At 47.7% G+C, this 25,842-nt stretch overlaps 3 protein-coding genes across 4 annotated transcripts; 1 reads left to right on the top strand and 2 right to left on the bottom strand.

Moving 5' to 3' along the window:
* Nucleotides 1-882: 882 nt before the first annotated feature.
* Nucleotides 883-7,704, top strand: tsc1a (TSC complex subunit 1a; the record flags this gene model as incomplete). Its single annotated transcript, XM_034133731.1, is given in 7 exon segments — nt 883-1,034; nt 1,282-1,464; nt 2,397-2,507; nt 2,740-2,876; nt 3,033-3,242; nt 3,723-3,857; nt 4,980-7,704. Coding segments are annotated over 7 exon segments (1,388 nt in total), but the record flags the coding sequence as incomplete, so codon positions are not given.
* A 3,294-nt stretch (nt 7,705-10,998) lies between these two features.
* Nucleotides 10,999-12,982, bottom strand: LOC117485192 (zinc finger MYM-type protein 1-like). Of its 2 annotated transcripts, none has more exons than XM_034133727.1 (3): nt 12,356-12,982; nt 11,266-12,155; nt 10,999-11,036 (listed from the first exon to the last, which is right to left on the bottom strand). In XM_034133727.1, exons 1-2 carry the CDS (start codon nt 12,926-12,928, stop codon nt 11,280-11,282), a joined length of 1,449 nt encoding a protein of 482 aa, XP_033989618.1. In that variant the 5' UTR covers nt 12,929-12,982; the 3' UTR covers nt 10,999-11,036; nt 11,266-11,279. The 2 variants fall into 2 exon arrangements, with proteins under 2 accessions (XP_033989618.1, XP_033989617.1); XM_034133726.1 differs by having other exon boundaries at nt 11,002-11,041.
* A 2,310-nt stretch (nt 12,983-15,292) lies between these two features.
* si:dkey-207l24.2 lies at nt 15,293-24,752 on the bottom strand. Its single transcript, XM_034133732.1, has 6 exons — nt 24,692-24,752; nt 24,171-24,313; nt 23,805-23,889; nt 18,556-18,700; nt 18,132-18,325; nt 15,293-15,416 (listed from the first exon to the last, which is right to left on the bottom strand). Exons 3-6 carry the CDS (start codon nt 23,847-23,849, stop codon nt 15,312-15,314), a joined length of 489 nt encoding a protein of 162 aa, XP_033989623.1. The 5' UTR covers nt 23,850-23,889; nt 24,171-24,313; nt 24,692-24,752; the 3' UTR covers nt 15,293-15,311.
* Nucleotides 24,753-25,842: the final 1,090 nt, after the last annotated feature.

Raw genomic sequence — 25,842 nt, 5'->3', positions numbered from 1 at the left:
GTGTGTGTAACCGTGTGTGTAACCGTGTGTGTAACAGTGTGTGTAACCGTGTGTGTAACCGTGTGTGTAACCGTGTGTGTAACCGTGTGTGTAACCGTGTGTGTAACAGTGTGTGTAACTGAGTGTGTAACCGTGTGTGTAACCGTGTGTGTAACCGTGTGTGTAACCGTGGCAGTGTGTTGGTGTTGAGACGCCTCAGTCCTTCACGGCTTTAAGGAGCATTAACAGTCCTCATGAAGACACAGAGCCAGACACGCTGAACACAAGCTGAGCCACAGTCAGAGATGGCAACACACATCCTTTACTCGAGTAGAAGTACACTCATCCTTTACTCAAGTAGAAGTACAGATACTGGTGTTTAAAAATACTCTGGTGAAAGTAGAAGTACTGACTAAACTTCTTTACTCAAGTCAAAGTAAAGAGGGCTTTGAAATGTACTTCAGTAAAAAGTACCCATAACTAGCAGCTGTTTTAAAGAGTACCTGACCTCCCTTTATATTAATAGAACAATAATGTCATTGTTAGCTAATGAATGTTTCCATGCTGAGAAATGATGGGATGCTCCTTATCTTAACCCTCAGTGGGTCACAAATGACCCTCTGAGGTGGTTCTCTTGAAGCATCTTTGTAATTACATTTTTTCTATAATTTCATATTCCAGCTATACCTCAAAAAACATGTTTTTGATATCATGCCATTTCTATGGGAACCTTTGATTCTCATCACCTTTTGTGTGTGTGTGTGTGTGTGTGTGTGTGTGTGTGTGTGTGTGTGTGTGTGTGTGTGTGTGTGTGTGTGTGTGTGTGTGTGTGTGTGTGTGTGTGTGTGTGTGTGTGTGTGTGTGTGTGTGTGTGTGTGTGTGTGTGTGTGTGTGTGTGTGTAGAGGAGCTGCAGGCCCTCAGCTCTCAGCTGCTGCTGCTTCAGGCTCAGCTTCAGTACGAGCGCTTCAAGAGGCAGCAACACGCCGTGAGGAACAGACGACTGTTGAGGAGAGTGTTGAGCAGCACAGCTATGGAGGAGGACGCTGTCTCCATGGTGACACACGCACACACACACACACACACGTTTATTCAGTGGCTGTTTCTTTTCTGCCGTACTGTATTTTTATTTAATGTCATTTATGTTTCCTATGTAGTTCTTTCTTTTTCAGGATTAATGTTGTGTGTGTGTGTCTCTCTCTCTGTGTGTGTGTGTGTCTGTGTGTGTGTGTGTGTGTGTACGTGTGTGTGTGTACGTGTGTGTACGTGTGTGTGTGTGTGTGTGTGTGTGTGTGTGTGTGTAGAAGGGGCAGCTGTGTCTGCAGGATGAGGAGATCTACTCTCTGAAGTGCAGTCTGCAGGAGGAGCAGAGACGATACACACTCCTGCAGCAGGACACACACACACACACTGAGCAGATGCACACACACATCCAGCAGCTGCTGCTGCAGCAACAGGAGGTGCAGAGAGACACACAGAGACTCAAGGTACACACACACACACACACACACTCTGGATACACTCTTTGATACAATACACACACACAGATACAACACGCTCGATACACACTCTGTACACACTACATACAACACACTCTGTACACACTACATACAACACACTCTGTACACACTACATACAACACACTCTGTACACACTGTACATACAACACACTCTGTACACACTGTACATACAACACACTCTGTACACACTGTGCAAACAACACACTCTGTACACACTACATACAACACACTCTGTACACACTACATACAACACACTCTGTACACACTACATACAACACACTCTGTACACACTACATACAACACACTCTGTACACACTGTACATACAACACACTCTGTACACACTGTACATACAACACACTCTGTACACACTACATACAACACACTCTGTACACACTACATACAACACACTCTGTACACACTGTACATACAACACACTCTGTACACACTACATACAACACACTCTGTACACACTACATACAACACACTCTGTACACACTACATACAACACACTCTGTACACACTACATACAACACACTCTGTACACACTACATACAACACACTCTGTACACACTGTACATACAACACACTCTGTACACACTACATACAACACACTCTGTACACACTACATACAACACACTCTGTACACTCTGTACACACTTATATATACTTTATATAAACTTTACAAACTATTTATACACCAATACTCATTTTATACCGAATTGATATAATCTTTCTGCTCTCTGATTGGCTGTGTTAACCCCCCTGCTCTCTGATTGGCTGTGTTAACCCCCTTCTCTCTGATTGGCTGTGTTAACCCCCCTGCTCTCTGATTGGCTGTGTTAACCCCCCTGCTCTCTGATTGGCTGTGTTAACCCCCCTGCTCTCTGATTGGCTCCAGAGCGAGTTGCAGGAGGGTCAGAATAGGCTGAGGGAGCAGGAGGCGGAGCTTCAGAGAGCCAATAACAAGGCTTCCCATGCAGAGCACCAGCTGACCCAGCTGTCACTCAAGGTGAGATCCTCCTCAATAATATCATAATAATACCTTATAAAAAACAGCAGTTTGTATAATGTGTGTGTGTGTGTGTGTGTGTGTGTGTGTGTGTGTGTGTGTGTGTGTGTGTGTGTGTGTGTGTGTGTGTGTGTGTGTGTGTGTGTGTGTGTGTGTGTGTGTGTGTGTGTGTGTGTGTGTGTGTGTGTGTGTGTGTGTGTGTGTGTGTGTGTGTGTGTGTGTGTGTGTGTAGCTGTGCAGCAGTGAGCAGCTGCAGCAGCAGATCTACCTGTTGAACCAGCAGCTGGTCCTGATGAGAGAAACCAACAGAGCTCTGAGGGAACAACTGGAGGGGGGGGGGCATGCACCGAGGCACGGTGAGGACACACACACACACACACACACACACACACACACACACATAAGGGTCTATGAATCTGTATAAAAAAGAGATGAACAGTGTGTTTCCAGAAGAGTAACCGCAGCTCTGTTCTGAGACGTCCTGTTCAGTGTTGTGTTCAAAGACCACACGTTCCTCTAAGCGCTCTGTACTGTGTGTGTTGGTCAGGAGGCGTCCATGCTGCAATGCACTGTGGGTAAAGAGCACCAGCGGCTGAAGGACGGTGACATCATACAGAGACAGAAGCTGGAAGCAGCCAATCACAGAGCAGCAGAGCTGGAGGTTCAGCTGGGCAGGAAGGAGCAGCTGATCCTGGATCAGAAGAAGCTGCTGGAGGACTCCAAGGCCCGCAGCAGGTACAGGAAACACTGACATAACATCTGACCCTGAAGGCAGCATCGCCCTCCTCCAATGGGATTCCTCCGTGTGATTTTGGATTAGTCAGAAAATAATGTCTGTGTCGAACAAACGTTAATGATACTTATGTGTGTGTGACTGTGTGTGTGAAGTTTATTTAAATGTACAATTTAATATAAATTAGTAAAGTAAAAGTGTGTCCTGAAGAATTCCATATTACCTGAGGTGTAATGACTCAAACTGAGCAGCAGGGGGAGCTGTTTACCTGCACACGCACACACACACATGCGCACACGCTGTTCTGTGAAGAAGTCAATAACCCATAATTGTGTGTGTGTGTGTGTGTGTGTGTGTGTGTGTGTGTGTGTGTGTGTGTGTGTGTGTGTGTGTGTGTGTGTGTGTGTGTGTGTGTGTGTGTGTGTGTGTGTGTGTGTGTGTGTGTGTGTGTGTGTGTGTGTGTGTGTGTGTGTGTGTGTCAGAGCGGAGTTGTCGGCCTGTGAGAGTCGCTGCCTGGTTCTGAGGAGAGTCGTTCAGACGCTGCAGACGGAGACGCTCCACCTGTACAGCCAGCTGCACCTGGACACACACACACACAGCCGGCCTCAAGACGTCAGGTACACATCAACACACACACACACACACACACAGCAGGCCCCAGGACGTCAGGTACACATCAACACACACACACACACATACACAGCAGGCCCCAGGACGTCAGGTACACATCAACACACACACACACAGCAGGCCCCAGGACGTCAGGTACACATCAACACACATACACACACAGCAGGCCCCAGGACATCAGGTACACATCAACACACACACACATACACAGCAGGCCCCAGGACGTCAGGTACACATCAACACACACACACACACAGCCGGCCCCAGGACGTCAGGTACACATCAACACACACACATACACAGCAGGCCCCAGGACGTCAGGTACACATCAACACACACACATACACAGCAGGCCCCAGGACGTCAGGTAACATCAACACACACACATACACAGCAGGCCCCAGGACGTCAGGTAACATCAACACACACACATACACAGCAGGCCCCAGGACGTCAGGTACACATCAACACACACACATACACAGCAGGCCCCAGGACGTCAGGTAACATCAACACACACACATACACAGCAGGCCCCAGGACGTCAGGTACACATCAACACACACACACACACACACAGCCGGCCCCAGGACATCAGGTACACATCAACACACACACATACACAGCCGGCCACAGGACGTCAGGTACACATCAACACACACACATACACAGCAGGCCCCAGGACGTCAGGTACACATCAACACACACACACACACACACAGCAGGCCCCAGGACATCAGGTACACATCAACACACACACATACACAGCAGGCCCCAGGACATCAGGTACACATCAACACACACACATACACAGCAGGCCCCAGGACGTCAGGTACACACAATCACACAATCACACACAATTCTGATAATCTTCTGTTCATGTGATGTCATGATGTGGTCATATGATGTGGTCATGTGATGTTATGTGGTCATGTGATGTGGTCATATGATGTGGTCATGTGATGTGGTCATGTGATGTAGTCATGTGATGTTATGATGTGGTCATGTGATGTGGTCATGTGATGGAGTCATGTGATGTTATGTGGTCATGTGATGTGGTCATGTGATGTGGTCATGTGATGTCATCATGTGATCTCTCTCTCCTCCAGGCCTAACGGAGGCAGTGTGGCCCTACCTGCGCCTCACAAGCCCCGCCCCTTCTCTTCTTCTGTGGGGATAATAAACGGCGGCACCCTATCCTCCTCCCCCCTCTCCCTCGCCCTCTGCTCCTCCCCCCTCTCTCTCTCCCCCATCGACTCCCCCCTGGCCGTCGGGTCGTTCCTGGAGCAGAGAGCCCGCCAGCTGTTCAGACCGACCAATCACAGCGCAAAGGAGGAGGAGGAGGAAGGAGAGGAAGAGGAAGATGAGGTCCAATCAGAGGGCTCGATTCTGGGTCAGGAGGCTGAGGAGACCTCCCCCCTCACAGGGAGTCCTCAGACGCCCCGAGTAGCTCCGCCCCATGTAGCTCCGCCCCCTGTAGCTCCGCCCCCCGACCTGACGCTCGCTGTGAGGCAGCGCCGCCACGAGCTGAGCATCATGGACTACGACGAGACGCAGCCCGACTTCTGACAGCAAACACAGCTGACCTCTGACCTTTCTGTACTCAGGGCCGTACATTAATCTGGTTAATTACAGCCGTTTGAACCCAGAAGCAGCAGGTGGTGCTGTGACTCAATCATCACGTATAAAACACGCCTCCATCAGGACCGTCTGTCCACACGACAACAAGCTAACAGCTTTTAAAACGCTGCTCTCTGAAGGCAGTGAGGTGGATGAGGGCTATGCTAACATGTAGCTGCTCCATGTAGTCCAGCTGAGACGCTTCAACCAAACGAGCTCTCAGGAAGGTAAACCAGCACCTGTGGCAGCTGTGCTGAAGCTCATCAATTAGCTGATAGCTCATTAGCCCGCTTCTGCTAATGAGCTACTTTTGGTTAGCAGATTCAAGTTAGCTAGCTTAGAAAATAGCGGCTACTGTTTTAAATGTTATCATGAACTTTATCTGAGGTTAGCATCACATTAGATTAGAACTGATCCAATAAAGGAAACCAAAGTGCCAGCAGAGCCTTTACTGACGCTAACACTGATTAGCTAACAGTGATTAGCTAACAGTGATTAGCTAACACTGATTAGCTAACACTGATTAGCTAACAGTGATTAGCTAACAGTGATTAGCTTATCAGTGTTGCTCTGCGTTAAGACATGAATAAGGGAAGGAATCTGAGAAATAACCCTTCGTTAGTGTCGATGAATCTACAAAGAAGCTAACAGCTGCTACGCTAATCACAACGTTAGCTGTTTCTGGAGCTTTAACTACCTCGCAGCCATTGATGATTGATTCTTTATTGATCCTGTGCACGACATTAACATGGAAGCAGTCCCTCCAAAAAGGCTCATCAAATATGGATCAAATGTTGTGTAAAATAATGTATGACATATCTCCACTAACCCTAACCCCACACACATTAAACATCACTGGTGCTTAAACCCAAGTTAGAATAAGGGAGGATTTATAACTTACATTAAAAAAATAGTATAACTTAATGAATGTAAACATAAATGTTGTGAATGTTTTGAATGATAAGTACAAATATATATATATATATGCAAACGTTGAGAAACAGTAAAGAATATAAAAGCCTTAAACGTCAGTAAACTGATCCCAGAGCAGCCTTACCGTCTCTCAGGTTCACAGAAGCCCTGATCCCAGAGCAGCCTTACCGTCTCTCAGGTTCACAGAAGCCCTGATCTCAGAGCAGCCTTACTGTCTCTCAGGTTCACAGAAGCCCTGATCCCAGAGCAGCCTTACTGTCTCTCAGGTTCACAGAAGCCCTGATCCCAGAGCAGCCTTACCGTCTCTCAGGTTCACAGAAGCCCTGATCTCAGAGCAGCCTTACTGTCTCTCAGGTTCACAGAAGCCCTGATCCCAGAGCAGCCTTACTGTCTCTCAGGTTCACAGAAGCCCTGATCCCAGAGCAGCCTTACCGTCTCTCAGGTTCACAGAAGCCCTGATCCCAGAGCAGCCTTACCGTCTCTCAGGTTCACAGAAGCCCTGATCCCAGAGCAGCCTTACCGTCTCTCAGGTTCACAGAAGCCCTGATCCCAGAGCAGCCTTACCGTCTCTCAGGTTCACAGAAGCCCTGATCTCAGAGCAGCCTTACCGTCTCTCAGGTTCACAGAAGCCCTGATCCCAGAGCAGCCTTACCGTCTCTCAGGTTCACAGAAGCCCTGATCTCAGGGACTTTCTCTTGAACAGGGGAAAGGTGTGTTGTAATACTCACTTCAGCCAGGAGAGGCACTGCGCCATGTTCTGAATACTGAGAGGATCTGATTGGCCTAAAGAAAGACATCAAACCTTCACACATTATGATGAGTGTTTGCTGTAGGAATGAAACCTGATCTCAGCTGCAGAGCACGAGGCCGTGCTGCCCTTCAACCCCCTGTGGCCAGTGTGAGTATTACAACAACAATCACTTCTTATCGTGCTGTTCTTTTAACCTCTTAAATCCTAACCGCCCGAGATCCATTCGCTTGGGGTCTCCGGCCTCCGTGCAGGACGTCAGAGTAACAGACTACTCTCAGCCTGGCTTAGAATCGTTTAGTGAAAGAAGGAACTGCTGCTTCCAGTCCTCATGCTAAGCTAGGCTAACTGTGGCTCTGAACGCCTCATCGTCCCTCAGAATAAAGATTTATTTTTCAAAATGAAATGTCAGACTGAGCTTTAGGATGAGTTCCAGTTCAGGAAGTTCCTCTGTTTGTCCTCAGCGAGACTCTTTACTGTGAACGACTTCCTCTCTGTGTGTGATCACCTCAATAAAGATGATGCTCTGTTCACTCTCTGCTCTGTTTGCACACACACACACACTGACACACACACACACACACACACACTGACACACACACACACACACACACTGACACACACACACACACACTGACACACACACACTGACACACGCACGCACACACACACACACACACACACACACACACTGACACAAACACACACACACACACTGACACACGCACGCACACACACACACACACTGACACACGCACGCACACACACACTGACACACACACACTGACACACACACACTGACACACACACACACTGACACACACACACACTGACACACACACACACTGACACAAACACACACTGACACACACTGACACACACTGACACACACACACTGACACACACACACTGACACACACACGCACAAACACACACTGACACACTCACTGACACACACACACAGGGATGTGCACAGCCATTTGGGGGGGCGGGAGCTGAAGTCAGAAAAAGGGCACTTCCAAGTATCATTTCTAAAAATGTGTTTTAAAACAAAAAGTTGTAGTGCGGAGAGATAGGAGTCGGAGGCGGTGCATCGAAGGTGCAAATGGGTACTTTAATGAGCAACAGAAATAGACATGTTGTCGGGTCGCAGCCCAGGAAGAGAAGAGAAAGCGAAAGGGAGGGCACGCAGTAAGTACCAACAACATATGTGTCCGTGTGGAAACAATACCCCCAACCTGTAGTTCCATGATTGGATTATGTAACCCCAGTGTATGAATCAGTGATCACTACACAAGCCCCCCCAGAATTCAAACATGGCACAATCCTCGCGGGAGGAAGCACCACAGGGGCCGAGGAGGGCGGGGCCGCAGGCGAGGGCCGGGGCATGGAACGGGCCGTCGGCAGGGGGCCGCAGGAGAGGTCAGGGGCCCAACGAGGGCGAGGGCATCCCCATCGGTGGGGGGCGGGCCGGAACGGGCCGTCGTCAGGGGGCCGCAGAAAGCAGGGTCGCTGTGCTGCGACGTGGGGACGGGCGTGAATAACCCGGTGGTCCCCAGCAGGGAGGAGCGCTGCCCGGCCGCAGGCAAAGGCACAGCGGCGGCGGGTACGAAGTCCTCGGGAGGAGGGAGCCGTGGACAGGGGAGAGGCCAGACGGGGCGCCGTCCGAAGCCGCCGTCGAGGCGAACCGTGAGCCGCGGTTAGAGGAGAGGCCAGGCAGGGTCCAGAAGCGCGCCACCCACGGGCCGAAGAAGGCATGGGCGACGTCCGAAGCCGCCGTCGAGGTGGTGAAAAAGCGAGAGGGTCCACACGAGGCCGACCAGACATGGTCGAACCTCCTCTCAGGCACCAGCAAAAAACTCAAAAGGGTCGTTCTGTCCACGATCAAAAACAGATGGACGAAGTTGTGAGAGGATCCACACAAGGCTGACCAGACTTGATCGCACCTCCTCTCCGGCACCACAAAAAAAAAAAAAAAAACAGTCGGATGTCGATAGCCAATGGATGTCGTTAGCCGCTAGCTGCTAGTCGTTAGCTGTCGTCGTTAGCCGTTGGTAGCTGCTAGCCGTCAGCTGTCGTGGCTAGCTGTCGTTAGCCGTTGGTAGCTGCTAGCCGTTAGCAGTCGTGGCTAGCCGTTCTCGACGGCCGCTAGTCGCTGTCGTTGTCGTCGGCCCCGGAGCCTCTGCTAGGCGGCGTGCCCCCACCAGGGAAGGTGCTGCAGCGTGCAGTGGCAAGCACCTCCGGGGTAAATCGCGGGGCGGCCAGGAAGAACCGGCTAGCTTCTTCGGCTAAAGCGCGGGGCTCAACACTAGCCGTGTTAGCTAGCGCAGCCTGGACATGCAGCCGCATGTGCAGAAGAAACAGCTCCACGAGGTAGAAGTCGGGTTCCTCCATACCTAGCAGGTCGTGCATCGTCTCCTCGTAGTAGGAAGGCTTGCTGTCTTCCAGTGCCGAGACGAAGCGGGAATGGCGGGCGACGTCCTCAGCCATTCCGCGGGGCGCACCGAGCCGGCTTTTTCGCCGTGTTCGGTTCAGTCTCGGATCCTTCGCGAGACTTATGTCAGGGTCACCAATGTAGTGCCGAGAGATAGGAGTCGGAGGCGGTGCATCGAAGGTGCAAATGGGTACTTTAATGAGCGACAGAAATAGACATGTTGTCGGGTCGCAGCCCAGGAAGAGAAGAGAAAGCGAAAGGGAGGGCACGCAGTAAGTACCAACAACATATGTGTCCGTGTGGAAACAATACCCCCAACCTGTAGTTCCATGATTGGATTATGTAACCCCAGTGTATGAATCAGTGATCACTACAAAGTTAAATATAGTTGCACATCTCTGACTTACTGACCAATTTATATATACCTCAATACCCTCACACTCACGCTATTGTTTCATGCTCAACAGAATTCTACAGAATAATCAGCTAACACAGAGACAATGGTCTTCTTTAGTATTCACTACGCACAAGAGCAGACAACAAACTAGATGAATTAATAGTTATTAAATGAGCAGAAAACCATCTGTGTTTAAGCTGATTTTTGGAATAGTCCAAAAATCAGCTCTAAGTTCTAACCCTATCGTCTATTCCTTGACCTCTGAGTGAAAGGTCACGGGGTTAAGGGATAGTGGATAGGAGAATTCAAAAGGACTTAGGAGAAGAGACTGCACGTTCACTATCCGACGTGTTATCATGGCTGCCACTGAGGGACTTCCGGGTCATTTCACTCCGTTAGGAAGGTTCCTAAACTAAATGGACTATTCGACCGCAACCCTGCTCTGGAGGCTCGCCTACATGAGACGTTGAAATCTCGCGGGACAAAGACGCCCGCAGACTTGAGAGCGAGGCGGCAATACGGGGTGTTTCTCAATGTCGAGTAAAGCTGCTTCAGAGCCACTATTTCAAGCATGCTACGTCATCGAGTGCCTCCGAAGTACTGTTCCAATCTCCAGCATACTTGGAAATCTACCGAGCCCGGGCGTACTCCGTTTGGAGAAATATCGAGGCTGCACATGAGTAGACTCCGCGGTCTTAAAATCCCCACAATGCTTTGCGCACGGACCAATTTCCCCAAATCTGTGGTGGAAGATGTAAGAGGCGGGGCCTCTCATATGACGCACACCTGCACACTTGCTAGCGTGTTCCACTCTTTGTTTTCCAAATGTCAGGAAGTATTCTTGACTCGCTTCTGAAGCAAGATGCTCGGCAGACATGTGCTACCAAGCAAGCGTACTCGCATTGAGAAACACCCACAGTCTAGTGCAGCCGCAGCAAGTACACGACACTACGGTGGCTGAGAGACATTGATACCGTACATGGCAGATTACAGTGGCGAGCCGTGACTTTTCTACCTAGGCCCTCTGACCCCCCCTTCCCTCGAAAAAAAGAAAAAAAAGAAGAGTTATTACGTCACAGCGTATACTTCAGCGGAATATCAGAACAACGGCCCGGGGTGCAAAACGCATCAATGACAGCGACCCTCTAGCACACAGAACAACACCATTTATCACCTATCATGACAGGGCACCCACAGCCAAGTAACAATTAAAAATGAATTAAGTCGGCACGGCGGCCCACATTGAAAATCACTTTGGCTTACCTTTGATGATCATATCACTGAAACACAAAGTCCATCCTCCTGTCCTTTTGTATGAAGAACTTGATGGCGGGGTCATGCAGCTGATCCTTTGCTTTTAAAGCAATCAGCAATTCCTTCTCGATCGAAATTAAGGCCAAGTCTGACAGTCGGACTTGCCCAGTCGTGGACCTCGAGTAGCTTTTTATGCGCTTCAGCGCAGAGAATGACCTCTCCACAGAGGCAGTGGACACAGGTATTGTCAGGATGATGCATGAGAGGGTGTACACCTGCTTCATGCTTTCACTCAGTCCTTTTTTTAGGAGAAACTGATGAATGCCGGCTGGGCTTTTCCCCAAAATGTCAGACATGCCGTACATCACGGCGAGTTCCGTGTGCAGTCGAGGCTGGTCGAAATATCCGCCATAGCTCTCCATCAAACTGTTCAAGGCAGCAGTTGGGAAATAGTTACAGTAATGCCCGAACTGTTGCGGGTCCAGAAGGGCCAGGAATTCCAGCTTTTTGTGGTCACTGAAGCGGTTGGCAATCTGGGTTAGCAGGCTGTCAATTACGCTGCAGTGGAGCTCCCTGTACCGTGCGCGAACGTCTCCTTGAGCTCCACGGCCGCGCGGAGGGCCAACCAAAGCCTGGGTTTCATCGTAGACGCTGTCAAAGTTCCCCTTCTCCTGTTCAATTTGTCGCTGTAGCTGATCCACTCTGGCCAGGCAGAACTGCATATCAAAACCTTTGTTCTGAAGTATTTGAAAAACAACATCCGAGTAGGAGAAGATAGCGTGGAAGGTTTTCAACCAAAAGCTGAAATCGAAGCTGGTAAGGAGGGTGATGTATCCATCAGAGCAATGAACAGTTTCGTCATCAAACTCTGTGTGATGGTCTACGATGTGCTCGAACACCTACGAGAGTAATGCTTAGTTTAGAAAAAACAACTTATAGACCTCCAGTAAACACTAACATTAGCTTTTCATTTAATGTAATACTAGCATAGTTCTTTACCTTCATGTTTTTATGAGTGGGTAGTTTCCAACACTATATCATTTCTTTATTATTGTTAATATTTTCATTACGGTCATTATTATTATTATTATTATCTTACCTCTCTCAATTCCCTGGTCTTCTCTGCCACTGTGCACACCAAGCGAGAATGAAAGCACCAGCGAGTGGGAGCTGCCCGTGGAAGCCTATGCTGGCAAATATCATCCAGGAGCTTGGTGCGCTTTGCTGAGCGGCTGAAAAAGGTGGCCAAGCCAGAGAGGTGTGAGGAGAAGACCTTACACTCTCTTATCTTGGAAGCTCCCTTTGACAAGACGAGATTTAAGATGTGAGCATAGCAGTGAATGAAAAGGGCCTGTGGAATTGTTTCCTTAACTTTCGCTTGCACCCCATTCAATCCAGAGGCCATAACAGCTGCTCCATCGTAGCACTGCGCGACCACTTTGTCAATACAGCCACTCTCCCTCAGGAACTCCAGCAGCCGTGTAGCTATGGCCTCTGCTCGTTTGTCCTCTGTCACATCTTCGTACTTGAAGAAACGCTCTTTTATCCCATCTTCAGTGACATATCGAAGCACATATGACATCTGTGCCACGTTGCTAATGTCTGTTGTTTCATCCAACATGACCGCGACAAAAGGTGCCTTCCTCAGCTCCTCTTTCATGCTATCCGTCATTACACTAGCGACAGCGCTGATCAGGTCATTCTGAATCCTCAAAGACGTGCCGGCAAAGACTGTTGATGTGGCGAGGTGTGTGTGCAGGTCGCTGTCATATTCTGCCACTAAATCCAGCAACTCTATGTAATTCCCCTTGTTTGATGAAGTTACATTCTCATCGTGACCTCGGAACGGCAACTCCTGCTTGCCTAAGTACACCACACAATTTATGAGGCGTTTCAAAATTCCTCGGTTCCTCTTCACCTTTTCATTATGAATGATGACACCCCGGCGTTGTTGCTCATCCAGCTGGAGCTCTATCCTGGTGTCCCCAAATGTTTTAAGGCGAATAGTAGCTCTGAGGTGACCTGAAGCATTCTGGTGGCGATGTGCTGATTTGGATAAACTTCCTAAATCAGAATATCCATCTTTGGCCCATGACCCACTGTCCGCGCCAAAAAGCAAGCAATCCCAGCAGTACAGCTTTTGTTCCCTGGTTGATCCGGTCATCCAGTTGTATCTGGCGTAATTGCCGATATTAAAATGCCTCTCGAACCGTTTGGTTTTTTGAACTAAATGAAGCTGTGGTGTTGGTCGCCCTTTGGAAATTAACTCCAATTTATCAGTGTAACTCATTCTTGAAAAAGACTCGGTTAGTAGTTTCGCAACGATGTCATCACTGACGTGAGCCATCGTGAATGAACGTATGCTAATTAGCTACTTCCGCCTAGCTTGACCGTTGTTATAGCACATGCATAAACTTGGCAGCGCAGCGGGCGGAACTTGTCATACAGTCCGTGATAATAAAGCCCACCCATTTAGAGGGAAGATATGATTGGTCAATTGTACTGTCATTTGACATTACTCTCTCGTTGTTTTACTATAGCGGGCCCTCTGTGAATCGCAGAGAGGGCCAGACGCGGTTCTTTCATGAAACCCTTCACATTCAACAGAGACTGAACAGGCAGATTCCAAGGATTTATTTCTTTGGAAATGTTTTGTTAAATACAATTAAAATCAAGTTTTTTTTGGTAAAACTAATGGAAAATATAAAAAAAATAATATTAAAAATATATATATTTAAAAAAAAAATATATTTTTTAAATGTTTTCAAATATTATTTTCTAGAATATGTTAGGCCCTCACAGAGGGCCTAGAGGGCCCTGACGGCTCGCCACTGGCAGATTAAAAACGAATTGCAAATGTTATTGTAGCATTTTAAGCAACTATTAGGCAAATTAATGAATAATCTAGTCTATCCGTTTGAGACACAACAGTATATGACTTTAAGCACAAATCATTTTGTCTAATTAATAAATTAAAACAAAAAGGAGGCTTAGTAAACTTTATTGTTTAGTACACATAAAATAGGTAATAATGAGATCTATTAATTATGTTTGTCTAACTGCTACACATGCATTTATACATAAATGTAGATATTTATGAACATCTAAATATAGTTGTTACAGGTTTTAAGATATAAATAATCACATCATGGGGTCATTAAGGTTTCAAACAGGTTCATGTGAGGTAGGCCTACTATAACATGAAAACATGAGCCTGTAGTTTGGTCTGTTATTGATATGGGCTGGACACCCCTTCACAGCGATCATCATTGACTTTCTTTAGACCAGAGTAGGAGGGCCAGTCAGGCCACTAATGAGCTCAATCATTCACATGTATTATTACTTTATAAATTAAGAGTACTAGGGGTCTATTTCAAAACCTTTGAAGGAATCGTCATTCATTCTGAATGTTTCTGTACTTTAAAAACATCATGGCTCAAGATCCTGTTCTTGTTCAAGATTATTCACTCATTTGTGAATTTAACATCCATATTCACTCAAAGCTGAAACAACCTGAAAGCATTGCAGGCCTAAAGCTCCACGTCAGTGACCTATATTTAAATTCTTCCATCAAACTTTAAAAATGGCAAACAGCATGTTTTTAAAGATTTAATCTTTTAAGAAACAAAATATCAACTTTGAACAGAAAGGTTTAAAAACACGTTTTTAATGCAAATAAACTTGAAACATAAACCTATTTGTCATTTCAAAATGCACTTGTATTGTCTGCGTGAAAGGCACAGTAGGCTATGAGCGAATACATATCAACATTCAAAAATTACAAAGTCGTACCATATATACCATGTGCTACTGTCTAGGATTAAGTATGGTGAGACTTTTCAGCCCGTGACCCCCAACATAACAGTGCCAGAGACTGGCGACCCGACGGGATCGTGATCTCCAGTGTGCTGGGCAGTGTGGCGGCGGAAGGAGCCGAGGGCACCACCGGAGGAGAGGCGAGCGATGACCGCAGCATCACCGTGGTGCAGATAGGGCAGAACAGGGAGTACCTGGGCACGGCCCGCCCCCCCCCCCGCACAGACTGAGGGGACTTGTTACACGGAGCCCATCACCGGGGAAGCTGCCGGACCGAGAGTTTGATCCTGCCTGCGGCGGCAGAAGGCGGTCTGCTCGGCCTGCACTTGGCTCTGGCGTCCCTCCTTAAACAAATAAATAAAAACCTTTTAAATAAAACATTCAACAGATAAGATTTGATCATTTATTTTAAACGTCAGGCCGACAGCATGGCCACAAACCCCATCTACAAACAGAGGCTCTGTCCTCATTACCTGATTGCATCCACCTGGGTTACTTGGCTCAACCAAATCACTTTATATAAGTTTACTTTAAACCACACTTAAAATAATATAATTATACATAATGTAGGCCTACATGTCTACAGTATAGCAACTAATACATGTTTTAAATAAATAAATATTCAAATGTGAAAGACACCTTCAATGAATATTTAAAACTTACACAAAATCAGATTCTTGTAAAAATTAGAGTACATGCATTGTTCCATCTGATATACATATATCTTAGCTTAGCTAAGATACATATATCTAAGCTAAGATATATGTATCTTAGCTAAGATATATGTATATCTTAGCTAAGATATACATATATCTTAGCTAAGATACATATATCTTAGCTAAGATATACATATATCTTAGCTAAGATATACATATATCTTAGCTAAGATACATATATCTTAGCTAAGATATATGTATCTTAGCTAAGATATATGTATCTGTTGTTGTTTTGTGTCAGTTTCACGTCGCCACTTCCATTCACATTTTTCATCATTGTTCCACAATGTTTATCATCATTAAATTAATATCTATATATTTTATACTATACTTGCACTGCTTACCGTTGTCATACTTTATATATCTTAGCATATTCATACTGCTCACAGGCTGCTGTGTACACTCTTAAAACTACTGGGTTAAAAAATAACCCAATCATAACATATTTCTGAAGCAATATAGACTTTTCTGCCCTGGTGTTGAATGGTAAAAACAAGGCGTGAATTGTATAGCCTATTATAATCACAGGAAGTGTTGTGACATCTTATCAGAATCTGAACCTTTATTGTCACTTCAACAGGTAAATTATTAAATTATTACAAAGTATATACTGTAGGGTCTAAGTGGTTAAACATAAACTTGTAGGGCATTGCAGAGGATCAGTCAAATTGTCACGATCTGTCTGTGTTGTGTTTTGTCATGTCTAGATCTGTCTTTGGTTTCCTGTTTTATTTTGAAAAGTGTTCACCCCCCCCGTCTTGTCTGTTGCTTCCTGTCTCTGTGTTCCCTCCTGCCTGATAACCCGATTGTGTCACTATGGCTGCGTCTCAGGTCGATTAAATGGATTCCTTGCGTCCCTCTCTTGCGTGGTTTCCCTGCGTCCCTCCCACCAGGAAGCATGGAGAGACGAAGGAAACCACGAGAAGCAGGGAAATGAGTTTTAAGAGCAATGGGACGTCCTTTCCTCCGGAGCGTCACGTGAAGCGACGTCCGTTTGTGATGACGCCGCACAGCTGATCGTCTGACAGCAGCTCTGTCCCCGTTATTTTCACAAACACCCCGGCCTCTGTTAGTACACATTTACTGACACAAACATTTGTATCATCTGTTGTAGACCCAAATACATTAAATAAGAACTCATTCTCAAAACAGATAAACGCCATTCTTAAAATGTATAAACGAACAATAGTTAGATTAATATTGATTAGAGTGCACAATAGAAATAAAATAATTGAGAGAAGAAAGAGAGATATGTTATCTATCAAAACCCAGTTAGATTAACATTCATTGGATTGCACACTTTGTCTGTTTGTGTGGATATGTAGCACATTAACATGTTAAATAGCACTTAATGACTGACTGAATGGAAATGACAACAAATGAAAATGTAAAACGAAAAAGCGATCATGAAAATGTTTCCAATAAATGAATAAAATAATCTTTGACCACTTAGTTGTTCAGATATATCACATATTTGTAACTGAATGATGCATTCATTGAAACAGAACCCAGTATGAACTGAGGAGTGAGTCCCGTGAGTTTCATGTGTTTTCTTCACTCCGCTGGGAAACTGCTCTCATGTCAAGAAGCATCAGATCAGTGCATGCGCTGCATCGTCCAATCAGTGAGCGATACACAGTAAGGGGGCGGGGCGAGTGGCTGAGGATTTCACCGGAGGATGATCTGGTGGTTCCTCCGTTATCGCTCCTCCATTATCGCTCCTCGCTCCTCGCTCCTCGGTCCTCGCTCCTCCAGCAGAAATAAGAGCCATGGGATGCTACTCAAGATGGCGCAGACAAATCAACTTCCGGTGAGACCGAGACCGAGGAGCGAGGAAATGAAAAATAAGAGAAGTGAGACGCAGCCCTTGTGCCCTGTGTTTTCTCCTCCCTCCTCACCTGTGTTTTCTCCTCCCTCCTCACCTGTGTTTTCTCCTCCCTCCTCACCTGTGTCTTGTCTTCCCTCCTGTGTCTGATTGTGTTCACCTGTTGCCCTTGTGTTTCTGCCTCCCCTGCCCAGCTGTGTCTTGTCCTGTGATTACCCCTCTTTGTATTTAGTCTTGTCTTCCCCTGTGCTCCTTGTCGGTTCATTGTCTTTCCTGTCACCCTCCATGTTTGTCACTGTCGGTTTTTGTCTGGATGCTACCTTGTGCTACCTGTTTATGGATTCATGGTTTTGTTTTGTTTTTTCATTGTCAACAGCTTTTTGTAATTAAAGCTCGCCTTTTGTTACACTTTGAAACCCGCTTTTCCTCAATCTGCATTTGGGGCCTTGCCTCAAATCCTAACACAAATAGAGTATCATTCAAATAGACAAAACCGCAATAGCAAAATAATTTCTTACCATGCCAGGATTGTCTACAAGCCTAGGGAACTCAGTCAACATTTCCGGGAGGCTTTTAGATCCATTGCTGCGAATCCACTTGCCTCTCTGTAGAGCTGTTTGATTCATGTAGTCCTCAACTTGGGACACTGGATACCTATTGACCTTCATCCATTCAACCATTTCTAGAAGTGTTTCAGGAGGCACATCAGATTCTGTTGAATGATAAGTACAGAGGTCCTCAGATTCATTATAGCTGATTTCAAACATTTGGGGTTCTGGCCTAATTGGAGAGTGTGTGATAAGTCGCCAATCGGTCCAGCGGTGCCTGAGACTAGCTTTTAGAAGATGGATGGACAGAAGAGTCATGGGACCGAAAATATAATCCCTTGCATTTGTCCATTCTAGCCTGGCGGGGATAATTAACATTGGTTATTAGTATTACCTGGTGTACTAGGTGTCTGTTCCTCCTGTTGTTCTTGGTGGCGTGGTCGTTTCAGCATTCTCATGCGCTTCCTGACGTTCCTCAAGCGCTCCTCCAGGAAACCTGTAGCAGGTTTGTGATTTCGGCCAGGTGTGTACCAAGCTCCCTGTAAAAGAGAAAATTAGATTCAGCTTAAATTGGCCTGGCGTAAACCGTGAAGATGGTTACATGGGATTTTAAGGAGCAATCCAAACATGTGCGTGTGACTGTGCACGAGGAAAAACGTTTGAGCACATTTCTTTTAGGTGTGTGTGTATGGAGTGTTCTATTTCGTATAAGGCTTCGCCCTCTAAGGCTATCGCTATTGGGTAATCCCACTGCACGTGTGCAGCACTGACAGACTTAATCCACGCCCACCTATGACGTGGGCCCCACCTACGGCCTCACTTCCGTATAAATAGGAAGTAGGCCCGACCATCTGCTCCCATTTTTCTTCAGCACTCCGTTGCAGAAGCACTGGCCCTCTGGCCCTCTGGCCCTCTGGCCCTCTGGCCCTCTGGCCCACAGACAGCGGAGAGAGGACGCTCTCGCTGCTGCGGCCGAGGATGATTGGCTAGTCCAGGAGTCTTACTCCGTGGACCAAGACCTTGATTTATGGGATCCGAGTGGCGGGCAGCAGTCAGGCGACTCCTTCCCCTCCATTCACGGATCACCATGGGGTTCCCCCGGCCCCATCCTCCCTCTCCTCCGGACGGGGGAGACAGGGCGGGGGCTCTGTGTCAGCCCGACATATGAGTTACGACCGGCTGTGGCTGGCTCGCTCCAGGGAGAAAGGAAGCGGCTTTACACAGACGATACAGGTAAGTACTGCCGGGGATGGGAGCACGCAAATGCGGCTCTCACTCCCCAGGTGTCGTGCACTCATTGTGTCCGTCTCCCTCTGGCCCACAGACAGCAGAGAGCGGACGCTCTCGCGGCTGCGGCTGAGGATGATTGGCTAGTCCAGGAGTCTTACTCTGTGGATCAAGCCCTTGATTTATTGGATCCGAGTGGCGGGCAGCAGTCAGGCAACTTCTTCCCCTCCATTCACGGATCACCATGTGGTTCCCCCGGCCCCATCCTCCCTCTCCTCCGGACGGGGGAGACTGTCAGCCCGACAGCCGAGCCTATGGGTTCGGCTGCCGGGCTGACACCGGGTCACCAGGTCCCTCTATCCGCCATCTCGGCTCTGCCGTATAGGCGGTATTCTCCAGGAACTCCCGGAGATCATTGGAAAGGCAGCCGCCTAATGAGATCTCCCCGTTCCCCCGGTTCAGGAGAGCTCTCCTCCGGATGACATAAAAAAGCTGTATAAGCGGCTGCCTCATAGCCTGTCGGTTATTAGGCAGCAGGGCTCGCGGCACAAACCGGCTGTCTTTAAAACCTGTCGGTTGATTAGACAGCACAGGCTTGTTTCCTATGTCACAGATATACCTCCACACACCTCCGCTCATTCCTCAAGCGGGTTTGAGCGTGAACGCGCCTCAATGTCCGGTTTACGAGCCTTCTCTTAAACGGAGACATGATGAGAGCCGCTGTGCAATACAACGTGTGGAGGTGCATAAGCCAGCTGGGGTTAACCGGTCGGTTAACAGACAGCGCGGCTCGCCGTTTGAGCCGGCTGTAACCTGTCAGTTAGCAGGCAGCAGGGCTCGCGGCACAAGCCAGCTGTATTTAACCAGGCGGTTATTAGAAAGCAGGGCTTGACGTTTAAACCTGATGCTCCTAACCTGTCGGTTAGCAGGCAGCACGGTTTTTTCCTCTGTCCCAGATGTGCCTACTACACAGGTCCTAATGAGCCCAGGGCTGTTATTACGCACTGTGTGAATAGCACTGCACACACCTCGCTCATTCCTCAGCAGGGTTGAGCGGGAACGCGCCTCAATGTCCAGTTTACGAGCCTTAACACTCCTAAACAGAGACAGGGTGAGAGCCGGTGTGAGATGCAGCGTGTGGAGGCCCCCTCGCAGCTCTTTCGGTCCGGGCCCCTCTTGGGTTGCGAGGGCTCTGACGTGGCTCGTCACCATGACAACCACAGCACATTCCAGAGCATGTCGCGCGCTCTCAGAGTATTACTCAGAGTGGCGACGCGTGTGTTCGGTGGACAGATGGTTAATATTATGCAGCAAGGCCCACCGGGTAAGCCGGCTGCCCCTAACCTGTCGGTTATAGGCAGCATGGCTCGCTGCATAAATCTGCTGTCTTTAAAACCTATTGGTTTTTAGGCAGCTCGGTTTTCTCGGTTTTTGCTCTCGCTGCTGCTGCTGCGGTCGAGGATGATTGGGCAGTCCAGGAGGTTTACTCCGTGGACGAAGCCTTGAGTCCTGGGTCCGAGTGGAGGGCACAAGTCGGATGACTACGCCCCCTCCATTAATGGATCAAAGGGGCCATTATTACGCCTCGTGGGGACAGCACTGCACACACCTCCGCTCATCCCTTAGTGGTGTTGAGCGTGAACGCGCGGTTTACGAGACTTCTCCTAAAACGGCGACATAATGAGAGCCTGTGTGAAATGCAGTGTGTGGAGGGCTCGGGCGTGGTTTGCCACCAACCACAGCACATCCAGAGAATGTACACCCGGCGCTATCAGAGTATTACTCAGGGTGGCGGCGTGTGTGTCTGATGGACAGATGGATGAGCAGGCGGATGGGCAGAGGGTAGTCTCTGCAGTTCGCCTCTCCCCCCCGCAGTTCTACGGGATACAGGGAACCCTGTCATCCCAGGAACAGTGTCTCGCGCTCCGTGCAGAGCGGCAGGAACTCTGTTAAAGGAAGCCTTTTTCCAGGGTTCCTCAAGGGGAAGAAAATCGGGGGTTTTTACTCCCGCTATTTTCTGGTCCCGAAGGAGACGGGGCGGGGGGAATGAGACCCATCCTCGATCTGTCAGTGTTCAACAAGGGAATGGCCTTTTCCCATGCTGACGATCAATCAGGTGCTGGAGCATCTGTCAAGCCTGGGTTTCATTATCAAATGGAAGAAGAGCTGTCCTCTTCCCTCCCAGGTTATCATTTAACTGGGAGTGGAATTGAACTCAGTCCGCATGAGAGCGCGACTCTCACAGCGGAGAGGGGAGAAAGTGACAGCTCTCCTCCGGCGCGTCACACCCCGCGGGGCGGTGACAGCCCTCTCCGTGATGCAGTTTTTAGACATGATGTCAGCTGGTCACGTGGTGATCGCCCTGGGTCTCCTTCTCTTGAGGAGACTCCAGAGGTGGTTTATTCGCCTGCGCATCGACCCTGTGCGTCAGAGGAGACGCATGGTGTACATTCCTCCTTCCGTGGGTTTGGTTTTAACCTATTGGAAAAATCTCCACGTCTTGTCAGTGGGGGTGCCCCTGAGCAGAGTGACGTCACACACCGCAGTGTTCACAGACGCATCTCTCGCAGGCTGAGGAACGTGCATGTCGCAGGCAGGGGGGGGACAGTGGCCGGTTCACATGTCTCTCCATATAAACGTGCTGAATTACTCTCCGTATGGAGAGTAATTCAGCATTTTTTCGCCCCGTTGCGGTACAATCAACATGTGTTGATTCGAACAGACAACAAAGCAGCGGCGGCGGCCTACATAAATCGCCAGGGAGGTGTACGATCAGCGCAGCTGCTTCACACACCAGAGCATCATACACAGCCAAATGGACAGCGTTGACATGTAGGGAAAAGCCTGGACCCCGTTACGGTCACCCTGCCTCACGTGCTGTCGTTCCTCCAGCTGTTGCTGGACAGGAACTGGCTTATAGCACGGTCAAAACATATGCTGCTGCCATTTCATCTTGCCACGTAGGTTTGGTGTCAGCACGGTGTTAGTCACCCTCTGACAAAACGTTTTCTACGGGGAGTACAGAGACTCAGACCTGTGTCACGCGCTTTGGCGCCTCAATGGGATTTGGCTTTAGTGTTACGCGCACTGAGAAAAGCTCCATTTGAACCTTTAGATCAGGTCCCCCTAAAAGTTCTTGTCAGCCAAAGTAGCTCTGCTCTTGGCTCTGACATCAGCTAAAAGGGGTGAGTGATTTGTCTGCTCTCTCTGTGGCTCCGTCATGTCTCCAGATCCAAGGAGATGGCAGCTCAGCTGTTTTGCGCCTGGTTTTTATGCCAAAAATTATCACAGGTCTCTTTTTTAGATCGAGAGTGATAACTTTGGAGGGTTTTTTTCCTCCTCCTCACACATCAGAGGAGGAAGCCACATCTCATCTCCTCCGTCCCGTGCGCGCGCTGTCATGCTATACGGCATGCGCGGCTGTGTTGCGCAGTTTCCAGCGTCTGTTTGTGCATTACAGAGAGCGCTCAATGGGGCAGCCTCTGTCTGCACAGCGCCTGTCACACTGGCTGTGTGAGGCTGTGTCACAGGCGCATGTCTCCTCTGGGTTGGATCCCCCGGAGAACATCAAGCGCACGGCACCAGAGGAATTGTATCAACCTCTATGGCTTTGCACGGAGGACTGACAGTGGAAGACATTTGCATTGCTGCTTCTTGGTCTTCCCCCTGTTCTTTTATTCGTTTTTATTTGAGGGATGTCTCCCATTCCTCTCTGACACACTCAGTACTGAATGTCCTGTCAGAGTGAGTAATGTCGGGGACTCAACTGTGTGCCCTCTCTCCTGCCTGTCGGCACTCAGAGAGCTGCCCTGTTTCCTCTCTTTTTTCGTTGTAACAAGTGGGACTTTGGTCTCTACTTTTTATAACGACAGGTATTCACCTTCATTCCCTCATGGAGAATATTCATTTTAAATGCTACATTTCCAGGGACTGTGATGCTCCTTTACGCATGGCGCAATGGACATGGGTTATTAAATTGAGTAGGTGTGTTTTTGTGCTCCTGGTAACGGACGGACCAGTGGGGCGTGAACTACATCCTGCTTCGCCCTTAACCCAATAGCGATAGCCTTAGAGGGCGAAGCCTTATACGATATAGAACTGGGGTTACGTACTGTAACCCAGCTTCTATGAGTATAGGCGCAGCCCTCTAAGGTTCGGGCCCCACTGGCTCCGTGAATAGCTGAAGAAAAGCTGTTGGCGTGGGAGCAGATGGTCGGGCCTACTTCCTATTTATACGGAAGTGAGGCCGTAGGTGGGGCCCACGTCATAGGTGGGCGTGGATTAAGTCTGTCAGTGCTGCACACGTGCAGTGGGATTACCCAATAGCGATAGCCTTAGAGGGCTGCGCCTATACTCATAGAAGCTGGGTTACAGTACGTAACCCCAGTTCTCCTTTGTGTTGATTGATTAACTTACATAGCCACTGCCTGTACCATCCAAAAGGCAAGGGAATTCATACATCAATGCCGCGGCAAGGGCTTTCTTTGTGTCTGTGGATGGCCTGTTAAAATAGACGGTAGAAGTTTGTCAAAGAACGATGAGATGAGACAGTAATCATTGTTACAAATATATGACGATTAAAATCCATGAATTGAACACTGAATTGTAATGCGCTTTTAAAGTGCATTTGAGTTCTGCTGTCTATGCACTCCTTGGTTGTTGTTGAAGGTGTGTGATAGCCAGTGTTGGACAGCAACATCGTACATTTACTTTACTGACATTTCTTATCTCATCTGTTTGAAAGTGTATGTTCACGGAATAATTCATATGCGGCTCACTCACGTTTCACCATTGGTTTCCAGCAGGTGAGATACAAGTAGTCTTACAAGTTGCTTTCTCTGCTTGCTGATGATGGAGCGCTTTTCTTCTAAACTCTGTACTATTTCTTTCCCCTGAGTAGTGCCTTGAAGAATCTGACGAATTGCCTATTAAACATAGAATGAATCACAATGAAAAACTGACAAAACTTTGTGAGGACTTTCTTTCCTCAAATGTTTAGGTTCGTAGGTTCAGGATTTGTAGTGCGCCCCCCCCATCCAGTTATTACACTGGCCAGGGGCGAAAAGACAGAACTCAAGTCACACTGTCAGTCAGTCACAACAGGAGGGAGTAGAAACTAAACACACACAACCCACGAACACAAAAACAGCAAGTGAACCTAGGAGTATGTTTTAGTACAAACATCTCATCAAATAACTTGACAATTGTGCAAATACATGTTAAATTAACAAATCGTTGAATAAATTAAAATTCAGTATCATTAGGATTGCATTTTCACTTGGATTTCTTTAGTCAATACTTACAAATGATGGTTGCAGGTTCAAAGTCTCAGTCAGGAGATTACTTGATGTGGACTCCTCCACTGATTCCTCCATTGAAGTGTCTGCAGAACTTGGAGAACCCTCTGCAGAACTTGGTGCGTTAGTGGCAATAGCAGTCTGTAGAGAATCATAGTTAAGTTAAGGGATGATTCCAAAGACTTCTTAAAACATATAGTTGATAGAACAGTCAACTTCAGAATTCTGTCAGCTGTATTTACAGAGACGGGATCAGGCAATGCATCACAAATGTCCTAAATCAATGCTACCCATATGTGAGCAGCTAATCATCAGCACAGCTGGACCGATAAGTGTGAAACTTTGCACGCACACTCCCAGTAGGCTAAGGAAGAACCTCTGCCCCACACTTTTCAAATCGCCTCATGGTGGCAACAGCTCACTTCCATGTTTTGGCCTATAACTCTTGAACCCTTGGTCGTACAGTTTCCCTGCATTGCTTGGCTCATGACTCAACTCCCCATATAAGTCATGACCATTTGTGCTGGACTAGACTTTCCACCAGTGTGCATTTTCTCCAAAACACAGATTTTGAACAAAACTCATACAAATGGTACACATCTCTGCAGCCATGTGATCAAGATGTATCATTCAGATTTCTCATATTCCATTCCAGTTGACTATAATTTACTTTTAAGTTCCTACCGTGGAGGAACTTGTTAGTGATCCCACATGATCAGTCTGGCAATGCCAGGCTAAGCCAATCTGGCCTAGCGGAGATCATTTCTAATTTCTCTCTACACCAAATATCTTTGCAGACAATAGCCAATCTACAAGCTCTCAATGCTTTGTGTTGTAACGCATTGTGAGCTTGAGATCTGCTATTTGCCCAATGTTCACCCCAGAATAGGGTACACAAAGATCAGATGGCCAGAGCACAGAATCTTAACCACTTAAACCCTCTCAATTTAGAAAAGTGTACCTGTATGTAATTGGACCTCTTTTCCGGTCAACACCAAATTTCTACTCAAACTCTCTTCACCAAAAATAGCAGATCTACAAGCTCACAACGCGTTGCAAGACGACACGAAGTTGGAGGAGGTAAGCAGAAAACATTGTCATCTAACTGTGAAGCTGTTAATAAATGTCATCAATTGCTAGTCCATGAGCGATATTGT

Source organism: Trematomus bernacchii, unplaced genomic scaffold (assembly GCF_902827165.1).
Source record: "Trematomus bernacchii unplaced genomic scaffold, fTreBer1.1, whole genome shotgun sequence".
NCBI classification, from domain to species: Eukaryota; Metazoa; Chordata; class Actinopteri; order Perciformes; family Nototheniidae; genus Trematomus; species Trematomus bernacchii.
Note: the sequence above shows the minus strand (reverse complement) of the source record. Positions and strands in the feature narration are given on the sequence as shown.

Excerpts from the sequence above, each read along its gene's own strand:
- si:dkey-207l24.2 (XM_034133732.1), bottom strand. The coding sequence starts at position 23,849 with ATGTATGAATTCCCTTGCCTTTTGGATGGTACAGGCAGTGGCTAT. Across the intron at positions 18,701-23,804 it reads ATGGTACAGGCAGTGGCTAT|GGAGCTTGGTACACACCTGG; the intron begins GTAAGTTAATCA and ends TCTCTTTTACAG. Across the intron at positions 15,417-18,131 it reads TTGTAGACAATCCTGGCATG|GAGGGACGCCAGAGCCAAGT; the intron begins GTAAGAAATTAT and ends TATTTGTTTAAG.
- LOC117485192 (XM_034133727.1), bottom strand. The coding sequence starts at position 12,928 with ATGACGGATAGCATGAAAGAGGAGCTGAGGAAGGCACCTTTTGTCGCG. Across the intron at positions 12,156-12,355 it reads AGACCAGGGAATTGAGAGAG|GTGTTCGAGCACATCGTAGA; the intron begins GTAAGATAATAA and ends TTACTCTCGTAG.